This window comes from Penicillium brevicompactum, assembly GCF_028827555.1.
Source record: "Penicillium brevicompactum strain IBT 35665 chromosome Unknown utg000006l_segment0_segment0, whole genome shotgun sequence".
Taxonomy (NCBI): domain Eukaryota; kingdom Fungi; phylum Ascomycota; class Eurotiomycetes; order Eurotiales; family Aspergillaceae; genus Penicillium; species Penicillium brevicompactum.
In genome coordinates this window covers 995,586-1,008,070 of record NW_026623209.1, presented here as the reverse complement: position 1 = coordinate 1,008,070, position 12,485 = coordinate 995,586, and the positions used below count along the sequence as shown (strand labels likewise).

The following is a 12,485-nucleotide window of genomic DNA, read 5'->3' as shown; positions in this document are numbered from 1 at the left end:
CAAAATAGAAGCTTCAGTTTGTGTGGAACCGGCGAGGAGTTTTTTGGAAAGAAGGGAAAGGGAAGAGAGAAGATCAAACATAGAATTGCACCATTTATACTTAGGGCTGACTTTTCCGGAACGAACCGTGCAATGCAAAGCGGGCCTCCAGGAGATTGGGGACCTAATTTACTCTCCCACCCGCACTAAACCGAAAAATGAACAGACATGACCAACAAAGACTTCAAAGATTTGATATTTCAACTGAGCCTTTCACATTGGTCTCCTAAGCTGGAGTAATCCAGTTCCCTTTGTGAACTTTCAAGGTTTCTCGAGGACCCTTCACATAAATGGGAATGCCTTTCGGTCTTAGGGTCATAGATCTAGAACGCTTTCCTCTGCTTCGTAGCACTCTGCTTTGGTAGATGGGAATAAAGCAGGCAATGCCCAGCACGATTATAGATTATATGCTCATGGCAATCTGGTAGGCATCAAGACCTTGCGTTGTATGGAGTGCCTCCACCGAAGAGGAGAAGGGAAGAGGGAGCAAGAGCGAGAGGTCTGCCCCGTACTATCTATGCTCTTATCCCAAATGCCTGCGCATTCCTTCCCTTCCCAACTTGACCCAGTTTGTCAGGCTTCCCGCAGGTAGATAGCGTGGATCGAGAGTTCTCTGTTTCTTCTTCTTCTTCTTCTTCTTCTTCTTCTTCTTCTTCTTCTTCTTCTTCTTCTTCTTCTTCTTCTTCTTCTTCTTCTTCTTCTTCTTCTTCTTCTTCTTCTTCTTCTTCTTCTTCTTCTTCTTCTTCTTCTTCTTCTTCTTCTTCTTCTTCTTCTTCTTCTTCTTCTTCTTCTTCTTCTTCTTCTTCTTCTTCTTCTTCTTCTTCTTCTCCTCGTCTCAAAATAGACTTCATTATCGTACAGTTCTGCTCTCTTCTGGGTAATTTGTGCCAGAAAGCAAAGTGCTATCCGCTGCGCAATGAAGTACCATCGGCGGAGCATGAAGATATTTTCCGTTCGCTACCATCTCGAGACAAGCTTCGATGACCAGGACTTTGACACCCAATACACCCGCATAATCAACCCATTGAAACCTGACGAAGGTGATTTCGGGATTTTCTTGTCGGAGCTTTTCGACGACGAGTACTGGATCCAAGGGGGTTCTTGTTGTCACCAGTGATGGCTGGATTTAGGGCGGTCCCATCGGTGAGAAAGAAGATGGTGTTCTTGGCCAATCGAAGAGATGTAGATCAGGTATGCAGAACACGTGGAAATTATTTCAGCTGGTTGAAGAGGACTGGCTAGTGGGGTTCAGTTTGCTGCAGATTCATGTGGGTCGCAGCCTAGTATCATAGATACAGGGCTAACCCTGATGTGATTAGTGGTGCGTATCCGGATGAACAATACCACCTGGCTGGATGCTGCAACTCGGTTGTAGTTGATTGGGAGGGGCCGCTGCTGAACAGTTCTCCAAATCAGACCTCACAATTGCCGGTCAGTAATCACCGGGAATCAAGACTACGTCCTCTTGAGTCTTCTGTGTCTCGGGAGATGACGTTCATATTCACCATTACCTTCCACCCTCAAATGGCATACCCAATGCAGCTTGCTGGAAGCTTATCGTTCTGCAATTCCTTCGGATTGGATGAAAAGGGATAAAATTCCCTATTCCAAACCGAGCAGAGAGGTCGTACCCTGACGGAGAAGCAGGAAGGTTCGAGAATGTATGTATCGTCGGAGAGGCGGGGAGGCGGAGAGTAGTTAGGGAGAGGGGGAGAGAAGAGAAGCTCTTGACCGACGACCATCCACCCATCTGTGGCCCTGGGCAGCCCGATAAACCAGGCAGCCACCCAGGCTCCGACAACAACGCATAGTCAATATTTAGAAAATTAGTAGGGGGTCTCTGAGCCTATTCTATAAGAATCATTCAACTGTCAGAGAATGACAGTCAGTGGAATCAATTTTAACATTCCCAATGCTGCCCCAGGATCCCATGGCTGTTTCGGTCCGTTGAGCCTCAGATTAATATCACAAGCAGCGACCCTTCATAGGGAGCAATCCCTTATAATATAGTAGATTGATGTAATATAATAGACTTACTTCCAAACTTACAGCCTTGGAACTCACATCAGACGTGTTCTATGCATGAAGGCGCATGGAGAAAAATCACCTCAAGTTCGCTCATCTTCTTACCCCGCAAAATAGAAGCTACAATATCATCGAATTCCGTGGGTTCGTCTCATGAGCAATTTAATCATGATAACAACAGTCCAGAAAAAAATAAATTGCATCCAAATTGGTGATTCGAAAAAGGATACCTAGTGCATATCGCTGCCATTTGAGGTAGGTTGTAGTCATTATCAACTGACACCCGCCAAGACCGCTAATCTTTCACCTCCAGGTTCCCCAATGTGTCAATTTGCTAACGTCCCGTTCATATCAATCGCGCATCCGATAACTTCCGGAGAGACCACTGCCAAGGCCATTTGGAGAAAGTCAACCCCAAAAGCGGAGTTGAGGGGGTCCCTTATCTTGGAGTTGGGGCTTAGGGCGTGGGCAGATACCGGGGCGATAGGCAGCTCCACAGCCAAGAGATTGTGCCTGGGAAGACCTTGGCGACTCGGAGTCGAGCGCTTCTATAAAGCATGCAGATGTCTACGAAGACACTTACGTTCAATTATTTGGGCGTCCAATTATTTGGGACAATTCACATCATGGCTGCCCAGAAATTGCGTTCTCGGCTATGCAGGCTGTCTATATTCTTCCTCTCGGTCCCAGCTGTTATATCTACTTCCACTATTGACAATGGCAAGCTACTCTCGGTGAATGGCATTAGCTACTATAGTGGTGGAAATGCGGTCTCCTCTTTAATCACGTCCGTGGAATTCAACTCCACTCAATTTGACGACATCGTGCCTATCACAGTTATTCGGACAGACGAAACCCTCCTCACGAAAAGTAGCTTGAGCGAAATCATTGCAAATTATTCCGCTACTGATGATGTGTTCCAGGCCGGATTTCTTGAAAGTGAGTTGTTTGTCTCTCACAATATGTTGCGCTTGAGTTAACTCCGTGATAGCTGTCTTTCTTCTCTACGATGGTCACGGCCGGGGTCAAATCGACCCTACTGCCAAGCAAACTTTCAAGGACCTTGGAAGCAGTCTTTTGATGGCGTCCCCCGCCTATCGTCCCGAAGCGCATATCACACCAGCTAAGATTCGACATGATCTGCCCAAGGGACCCTATTTCTATTCCCCGAAGACGGGCGAATTGTACCAGGCCTTCCGCTTGTACGCTGATCACCAACTAGCATTCACTGAAGCTGCCCTGAGCGATGGTGCTGGTGGCTTTAAGCCTTTACCTGCAGCTGTATCGGTGAGTAAATTGAAGGGCCAAAGACTATTCTACTCAGATGTATTAATTCCCTGCAGGGTGCCATGACCAAAAGTGTTGCTGTGCCGTCGAGGCTTTACTATACACCCTCATCACAGAAGCCACTCGCAGGGGTATGTTCAATCAAAAAGCTCAAGAAGGCAGCATAGCTAACTTTTCGCAGCTGCGCGTGGGAATCAAAGACATCTTTGATCTGAAGGGACTACGGACCAGCGGCGGTAACCGGGCCTACTATGATTTATATCCTCCGCGCAATACCACCGGCCCCGCACTCCAGAGACTCATCGATGCCGGCGCTGTAGTGATTGGTAAGATGGGAACGGTTCAATTTGCGAATGGTGATAACCCCACTGCCGACTGGGTGGATTTCCACTGCCCCTTCAACCCACGTGTGAGTGTTACTAAATACCACCACTTTACCGAGCATCGACTGACCGGTCTTAGGGTGATGGCTATCAAGCACCAGGAGGATCCTCATCCGGACCGGGTGCGGGTATGGCCTCCTACGACTGGTTGGATATTGCCATCGGTAGCGACACCGGTGGCTCGATGCGCAGCCCGGGAGGAATGCAGGGCCTATTTGCCAACAGACCCTCAACTGGAGCTGTCAATCTCGATAATGTGATTCCACTTTGCCATGCGCTTGATACCGCTGGTGTCTTTGCTCGTAACGCGGCGACCTGGTCGAAGGTGATGCATGCTTGGTATGAGAACTTCACTGACTACACGGAATATCCGAAGAAGTTGTTCTACCAGAACTCGTCTTTCCCTGCTGTGAACACCACGGCCGGTGCACTTATTGAGGAGTTTGTCGGAAAGGTGGAGAAATTCCTTGGGGCTAAGAGGGAGTTCGTGAACATTTCTTCTCAGTGGGAGGAAACTCAGCCATCTGGAACAGCGGCCATCTCCAAGTTTTTGAATACTGTGAGTTCCGCGCGATATTGTTTCCCCATTCATACACACACTGACCTTTTGTAGACTTATGCTTCTCTTGTATCCGTTGACCAATATCGTTCGTTGAGTTTACCATTCTATGAGGACTATGCAGCAAAGCACGAGGGTCGCCGGCCTTTCGTGAACCCAGGTCCTTTGGCAAGATGGGCTTGGGGTCAGGAAAATGGCGGAGACGCTGCTTATGACGAGGCTCTGAAGAACAAGACCGTGTTCAAAGACTGGTGGGAGACGAAGGGATTCGGCAAGGCTGATGATACTACTTGCTCTGAGGGCATTTACATCTACCCCTACAGCAGGGGAGAGACGCAATACCGGAATGCTTATTTCAGGTGAGTCAAGGGATATGACCTCTTCCCAGTTTCAATTACTCACTGCTGTTAGCGCCCCATCTGCACCTCCTATGGGTTTCTCCGATGGTCGCATTGCCGTCTTAGCCGGTGCTCCGGATCTAGTTATTCCTGTTGGCGAGATTCCGTACAACTCCACTATTTCACTCAAGACGGAGTACATGCCTGTGACAATGAGTTTTGTCGCGGCCAGAGGCTGTGATTTGATGCTGGTCAACCTCATTGAAGATATGGAACAGGCGGGTATTCTCAAGCCCGTGAGTACCGGGTCAAGGATGTATCCTGAATGAGCTTGAATACTGCATTCATAAATGTTACCTGTCCTACATGGACCAATGTCGGATTTAATTCTCTTTATATATTCACTTATGCCTTAAGAATCTTAAAGAATTCTATACTTCTCTCAATCACAAAGGGTCTTAGGCGTGCGAAATGTCTCGCGGTCCACCAGGGCCTTCTTCCAAGCCGTTCCTTCGGGGTGCATCGGGACGCCAACGCCAGAAAGGGCGCATGAAAGACGTACTTTTGTCGCCTTTCTCAAGAATATCTGCTGCATGCTAGAGGGTGATTTGTGAGTGTGTGTCAACGAAAGACGGTATAAATAACTCACTTGTCCCAAAATTGGTAAAAACTTTGCGCCATGACCACTGCCTCCGGTGCAGACAAACACAGAGTCCTCGGCATAAATTGGTACATGGTCAATCTGATAAGGCGAGGAATTAGTTGTTTTGTTCTCAGTCGAAGATAGTGTCAAATGGTACTGACCACGAATGAATTGTCCAAGGAATCAGTATACCAGCAAAGTTTGGTAGAATGGAAAGGAGTGTTTTCAAAGTCGGGCATGAAGATCGAGACAAATTGCTTGACAGCATGCAACGCCGGCTCTGGAAGGATCGAGGATTCCTTCAATGGAAGAGGCACTGACCATTGGCCATTTTGGGCGAAAGGTGCCCCTTGGGGAGCAGGCTGAAAGTTGGTCCACTGCAAGAGCCAGTCAGTGGGGAACGTGAAGAATTTTTGTGATTTCCACCTTGATTCCACGGTATCCAATCTTCACAAGACCTTCTGGAGTTCTCGGTAAAACATAGATGCTCCCAGTATCTTTGCCTGAGGTATCGCGTGGGGTGCTCTTCCAGGTCATGACAGGAAAACGCTCTGGAGAGTATTTCTCCCACAGTTCGGTGTCACTTTTGTCTATCTTGAAGGTTGCAAGACTCCCCGCGGAGGACTCAAGATGATAGCTCAAGTCGGGAAGTATTTGCGTTGAGAATGATCCAGCTGCAAAATATCAGCACAGCAAGGTGAGGGATAATCGTGGTACCCACCAGCCACAACAACAATATCAGCGTTATGGATTGCTCCATCCTTGGTTTTCAGGCCTGAAACTTTCTGTTTGTTTGCCTCGACACTACTAGCAACTTTGACCAACGACTCAACAGCTCCAGCTTCTGCGCCCAGATGAAACTTGACTCCCTTGGTAACAGCCACTTCACGGTAGTGATCGCAAGCGTTACTGCACCGCAAAAATCCAGCCAGGGTGTCCAGCACTGCTTCATAGCTCTTTTCGGGGGAGTCTGGGATTTTGAAATGAAGCAATTTGTGTTTCCACCCCAATCTCTCAGCGCGTTCGCAGTCTGCCGTGTCACTCTCGACAAACTGTGTATCTCTGATCCCGTCACGCTGCATATTTGCCAATGTCTCTTTTTCCAGAGTGGCTAGGTGATCGGTTGGCTGGACTCGAAGCATTCCACTGTTGACAAACAGCCGCTTTTCATCTATATTGCCGCTGGAGAATCCCCGGTTCTCATCTTCCAACACCCACGCTTTGCGGCTCTCCAACGCGAGGCGTTGGTAGTGAATTTCATTGCCGTATGATGCGCGAAACTTATCACTGTCAGTTGAGGCACTGCGCAGAGCTATTTCAGTCCGTCACACATACTATCTTGTTATGATCTGCGGATGCAGCCTGCACATCATCGGCTGTAGGGTCATATCCATTTTCGTCGTACTGGCTCCGGTCGAAGACAGACACCTCATAATCTGAAAAGATTATCAGATAAGTTTTTCTTTCACGTCGGATGCCAACTCACTCCTGTCTCGCAGTGCATTGGCCAAAGAAAGACCAAAGATTCCAGCTAACATTTTTGTCAGTTGCTGTGAAATGAATTGGATCATTGGGATTTCGACATATTTACCTCCAATGATAGCAACCGACTTTTCATGTGTCATTATGGGCAGATTGAATTGAAAGTGAGAACTTCAGGGTATCTTGGGAGTCAGAAAGGTAGAGGGGGAGGACCCCCGCAGCTTCCCCCACTGTCGTCAATCCCCACCCTTGATGAGCCATCTCTTGACGCTTGAAATTCTTTCTTGGGTAAGCGGAAACTCATCTCTTCGATCGGGTGCTCTGGAAAGTGGTGGGCGGGAAACTGTATTTCGCTAAACGTTTCATCTGATGCATAGACTTGATTCTACTTTCCCGCTCCTCATGCTTGATTCGTTACCGTTTCCGTACTTTTGGACCATTGCGTCCCAGACTTGGTAAAATATCATTCGTGTTTCAAACGACTTCAGGTGATCTTGATTATGAATCGGTCCTCACCCGGTCACCGTTGATCAGAAGTCGTTCAGACACGGACGAAGCGCCTCATCTCTTCAAGGTTGCAAGGACTGACTATGGTCAGGTTCATTCCGACCCCAAGCGCCCAAGCAGCCACGGTAAAGGGGTTTTTTCCAGAGCAAGAAGTGCAATCATTATGCAATGGCTCCTGTCAACGAGTCCATTCGATCGAATGTCGAGTTCTTAGTCAACGGTTCCGTGGGGCATGGATGATACGAGATATTGCTACATCTTGACCTCATTCCCTCGTTGATTGGACATATTTAATATTGAGTCCAGTCGGGGCAACTCAACTGTGAATGACAAGGGCAAGTATGGGCTGGTCAATATTGAGGGCGGCTGCATTCGACATTAAGCGTTAGAACATCGTGTTGTTTGGGAGTACAATGCCACCGGGCTTTCTGGTGATCAAACAACCTTCGAGGGAAATGAGCTTGAGCTTTCAAATAGCAATGGGCCACGACATCGAACCGGCTTATCGTTGTTCGGCAAAGCTTTGCGCAATCGTGTACCCGAGGTCCGCGAGATGATGGAAACCGAGGGTCGGCGGGCAAACATATCCCAATTGCGGAAAATGCATGCTGAATTAAGGGACTGGGAAGCATATCAGAGAATAAAACTCTTTTCTACACGAGAGCCACCGGCGGCTACGTGCATGGAATCTATTCTATCTTCTTTTTTGCACCCTGATGTTCGTCATTGTTCAAGTTACTCGACCGCAATCTATTTCACAGTAGATCGCGTAAGTTGGACGCAATCATCTTATCGGCTGCACGAATCAACCAAAGGCGCCTTGTGCGAGAAAGCCAAACCAGGGTCTCGATCCGATCGTTCGAAGGGTGAAGCTTAGTTCTGCCCGTACTCAGCAGATCATGGATCTATAGGCTATGTACTAGTACATAATTTGCGGAGTAATGTGTAATGTACTCCGTAGCTTCGAGTGTTTTATGGGCATTTATCTGTGGAATAAAACCATTGGGACACTGACCAGTATGACGTATAGCCAACCCTGAAAATTTTGCAATTTTGTATGATACTCGTGCGAGTATGCGCTAAGTACGCGCACATAGACAAGGTATCATCCTATGCACCCCGTACCACGCCCAGTTGTGCTAGCGGACGATCAAAAATACCCCCACGGATCTTCAGTCGAGTTCACATGAAACTCAGAGCAGCAGTTCCAAGGTATCCTCGGACCAGCGATACGTGTCGTGTTGCGAACGGGTACGGGGTAGAGATCTCGGAATCGCAATTTACCACCAAATCAAGCTGCTGCAGATCGCCTTGCTTGTACGGAGTAGTGTATTTGTTTATTGTCTTGCATTTGTTTGAGCCAAGCCATTGTTTTCAATGTGCATGTGCTCACACCAATCTAACCGAAAGTACGGAAGATTCGTATAAGTGGACCATGGTTGGCCGCCGAAATTAAAGCTCCACTGAAGACGCAGTCCTCAGGGCACAGATCGCTTCGAGACTAACGACTTGATCCAACATAACTCCGCTCCTCCTGCTAAGCACTCACTATTCGAGATGAGCCGGGGCGAAGGATCCACCGAAAGCAATTTTTTAGTCTGGAACTGTCACTCCTTTCCTTTCGGGGAGCTCGGGCTTAACTTCACGAACCACAATTCATAGAATAGATCGCATGCTGATCGTGAGAAAAAAAAGAAATAAACTTGCACAGACAGTAGTTGTGATCGCGCTAGGCGATGCTTGGTTCGTGAAATGAACGTTCGACCATGGTTCCGGGTCAGGGGTTCACTAAAAGTACTCCGTACTTCTGCTCCTGATTCTCCACTGCGGCTGATTCTGGTGCTTTCTAGCGAGTCTTTTCAGGTACTTCGTACATTACAAGTGTGTAGAGCCGTGGCGTTTTAAGGGTAAATTGGAGGTTGCTTTTTACGGAGTAGCTGTATTCTTTGCTCCCTTGATTTGTATAATTACGAAGCAGGTCATTAGTTTCGGCCATGTACTCCGTATTCAAACCGAGTTGATGTAATTCGTGTTCAGATTAGGAAATTGGTTGGAAGTAAGTATCAGCCGCTGAGAATATAAAGATATCAGGGCCAAACGATATGTACAAAATAGTAATATAAGAAAATGAGTGAAGAGAAAGGAAGAATAGGTCATGAAAAAGGCATCCCGCTCAAGAGGGTCGGCGTGCTTGTTCGTGCTCGTGTTCGTGTTGGCGCTCGGTGTGCTCATCAGATTCATATGCAGAAACTGGTTCGTGCGAAATTTCAATCGTAGTCTCTTGATACACACCACCAAAATTCGACATTTCCATGTCATTCTTGTTGACAATATCATCAGTCGAGTCGTCGAATGGACTCGCTGCCTTGACGTCAACGTGGTTTCCGCTCTTCTGGAATCGAGAGCCGAGGCGGGATCCTTTGTTACGGGACTTGCGTGACTTAGAGCCACCTTGAGTTGTAATATTGGTTTGCCATTGTGAGTCGGTGTTGTTGTCGTAGTTGTGGTCGGTGGTGCTGTGTTCGGTGTCGAGTAGCAAATGACGACGTGTCAAAGTGTAAACCATGACATCGAAGAACCCAGATAGGGCCATCAGGGAACCAGCAACACCAAAGTATGTTTTGCTAGGTGCGTCGCCTCTTGCGGTGGCCATACGGCCCGCGGCGAGGGGCAACGACAGGATCAGATATAGAAGCGGGTAGACAACCATGTAAATGACGACACGATTCAAACGTTGTAAACTTTCTTGCTGGCCACGGCGGAGGATCTTCGCTTGGTTCATACGTCGGCGGAGATAGAAGAACATGACGGCGTAAAGCGCAACCGTGCCGAATTCAGAAATGAAAATCCAAATGTAATGGCCCCAAAGACGCTCGTTTTCATATTGCGGACTCAACCAGCACTGCAATAGAGTCAGCCTAGTCCAAGATAAACACAGATGACACAACGTACCCAATTGGCCTCAGAGACCACGAAAACTTTCTTGCCATATAGACCGACTGGGATAAATCCCAGGATCAAAATGAATGCCCACAGTCCAACGACACACCATGCAAAAGTACGGAATGATAGTTGACGACCACGCATGACGATTGCGCCTGTGTGTAGAGCAATAGCCAAAACGAACAGTCCACTGCCTGGATCGGCTGTCATAATCCACCATCCTTGTAGATAGCAGGCCGTTTCGCCGTAGTGAACACTGCCCCGTGAGACCCAATACAGACATATTAGGAAGGCAATGGCTTGCTGCAAATCGACGAGAAGTAAATTGTAAATCAGAACGACATATTGGTTCTTGGCCAGAGGGTTCTTGTAGTATCGTTGCCAGTAAACGAATCGATAGGTTAAAAAGGAAAGCAAAAAGAGAGAGGACACCAGGGAGAGCAGAGCAATCACACCCATGGTAATAAAGAGCGACCGGTCGGAGCCCACGAGAGGAACCTCGTCACGAAACTCCCATTTTCGGCGGGCGAGAGAGGCATTATCCTCAAATGCAAGGGAGCGTAGGACATGAAAAAGCATGACGAAGAGGCCGTGATGGTCGGACAATCGTAAAGCGATACAAACGAGGGGCCCCGACAGTATAAGAATGTCAATTGAGGAGTCATGACCAGGGCGCTGGAGCCAGCGGAGTACATAGCGGACATACTTCCCTGATGTTCTCCACCCAACCCGTGCAAAAAGGCTTCTCACTTCTTAGCAGTGGGGTTCCATGGTTCACGATATACACTACCACACTAGTCGCCAGGGCTAGGCTGTGTGGAGAGAATGATCATACTTGTATTGTAGGCAGGTACGAATAAGTTCCATACATACACGTTGTCAGAAGGGTGCAGCTCATGTGTTGCACGAATGGGCGTTCCGCGTGAGACCCAGACTTCCGGATGGGGAGAATAACCGGTTACCGAATCTTAGCACGTCCCACTTCTGTGCGTCGTGCATTAGCAGAACGCTTCAACTTTCGTAAAGCGGTCCTGATCGACGTCGTAGATTTGAGCCGGCTTCAGCCGCACCTCTCAGAAATCCCTGAGTACAGCTACTAATAGTTCATGGTTAGTCGGTGGCGCCGTAATTGGAGTGGATTCTTGTTCGTATTGGGGCCAATGTGTAGATCCACAATAAGCGATCGGGTGTTTGGGGATAATCAGATTGTGTCTGTGCAAAGATTGCACAATCCAACACATGATTCATGGATGAGACGAACATGGGACTTTCAGTCTCGGTGCACCAGAGAAATCATGCACAAGAGCTCGTGCGAGCCCCTGGATGGTGTAGATCTAACAATCAATTGGGATTTGAGTTTGATATACTCCCTAAACGTGGAAATGTCCGATGCATCAATGACAGCACAGGCGAATTGTGGGAAACCGCTCCAGATCCGCTCCTCGTAATGCAATGTGTCCGCCAGCGAATTGGAACAGGAACATTGGAAGTCTATGTGAACTCATTTTTGAGCGATCTCCGTGTGGATGACCCACTTTCGTGGGGGCAGGGAGACAAAGTTCATTACATGATTCAGTGATGTTCTGACGATCAGGAGAGGTTGAAGTCGATGAGAGTAGGAAATGACGGAGGTGAATGGGACTTGGCCATTGCTACGGAGTACGTCCTTAAGAAACAGTAACTTACAGCTTATTTTCAACAAATCGTCTCCGTGGCGCAATTGGTTAGCGCGTCTGACTGTTAATCAGGAGGTTGGAAGTTCGAGCCTTCCCGGGGACGTTTCTTTTTGTTTTCTTTTTTTCTTGCACACCCACTACAGTGACATACTATCCTATCCACCTTCACTTTGGTTTTTTTTTAATGCTATCTATGTCTTTTTGTTTTGTTTTTCATCAGGCTGAATTGCGACTGAGGCTCCGATGGGAATGAAATGTGGCTGAGACCTTGCCCCAGTGCAATCTCGAATGCAGTCGCCCACTTGGGTACGGTTAGGTACACTTCACGGCTACCATATGCTATACCGTAACATCCCATCTCGCGTGAGCTGTGGATCGACTGCGCATCTGGTAACTTCGGTTGCAGATCGTATCGAAATAGAAGCCAAGATATGCCATGTCTCACCCTCTGCAGGGTGCATTCCTGGTCAACCCCACATTAACTGCCTCGTCCTATTGCACCAGTTGGGCAGCTTGTTTATTGCGGGAGTATCGGCTGATGGCGGATCAGAATGAAGTCTTCCGATTTGGATAGTGTCACCTGAGTATCTAAGACCTATATGC

The 12,485-nt window shown here is 47.9% G+C and overlaps 3 protein-coding genes across 3 annotated transcripts; 1 reads left to right on the top strand and 2 right to left on the bottom strand.

Annotated features, from left to right (window-relative positions):
- Positions 1 to 2,690: 2,690 nt before the first annotated feature.
- Positions 2,691 to 4,960, top strand: N7506_008571 (uncharacterized protein; the record flags this gene model as incomplete). The annotated part of the gene is made up of 7 exons (XM_056957864.1): positions 2,691 to 3,003; positions 3,056 to 3,351; positions 3,408 to 3,482; positions 3,533 to 3,760; positions 3,814 to 4,293; positions 4,348 to 4,652; positions 4,705 to 4,960. 7 exons carry the CDS (start codon positions 2,691 to 2,693, stop codon positions 4,958 to 4,960), a joined length of 1,953 nt encoding a protein of 650 aa, XP_056807254.1.
- A 129-nt stretch (positions 4,961 to 5,089) lies between these two features.
- Positions 5,090 to 6,899, bottom strand: N7506_008570 (NAD(P)/FAD-dependent oxidoreductase; the record flags this gene model as incomplete). The annotated part of the gene is made up of 8 exons (XM_056957863.1): positions 5,090 to 5,227; positions 5,281 to 5,373; positions 5,436 to 5,651; positions 5,701 to 5,948; positions 5,996 to 6,554; positions 6,610 to 6,710; positions 6,761 to 6,805; positions 6,866 to 6,899. 8 exons carry the CDS (start codon positions 6,897 to 6,899, stop codon positions 5,090 to 5,092), a joined length of 1,434 nt encoding a protein of 477 aa, XP_056807253.1.
- Positions 6,900 to 9,436: 2,537 nt separating this feature from the next.
- On the bottom strand, positions 9,437 to 10,785 carry gprD (the record flags this gene model as incomplete). Its single annotated transcript, XM_056957862.1, has 2 exons — positions 9,437 to 10,165; positions 10,216 to 10,785. The coding sequence occupies 2 exons, from the start codon at positions 10,783 to 10,785 to the stop codon at positions 9,437 to 9,439; spliced, it is 1,299 nt and encodes a 432-aa protein (XP_056807252.1).
- Positions 10,786 to 12,485: the final 1,700 nt, after the last annotated feature.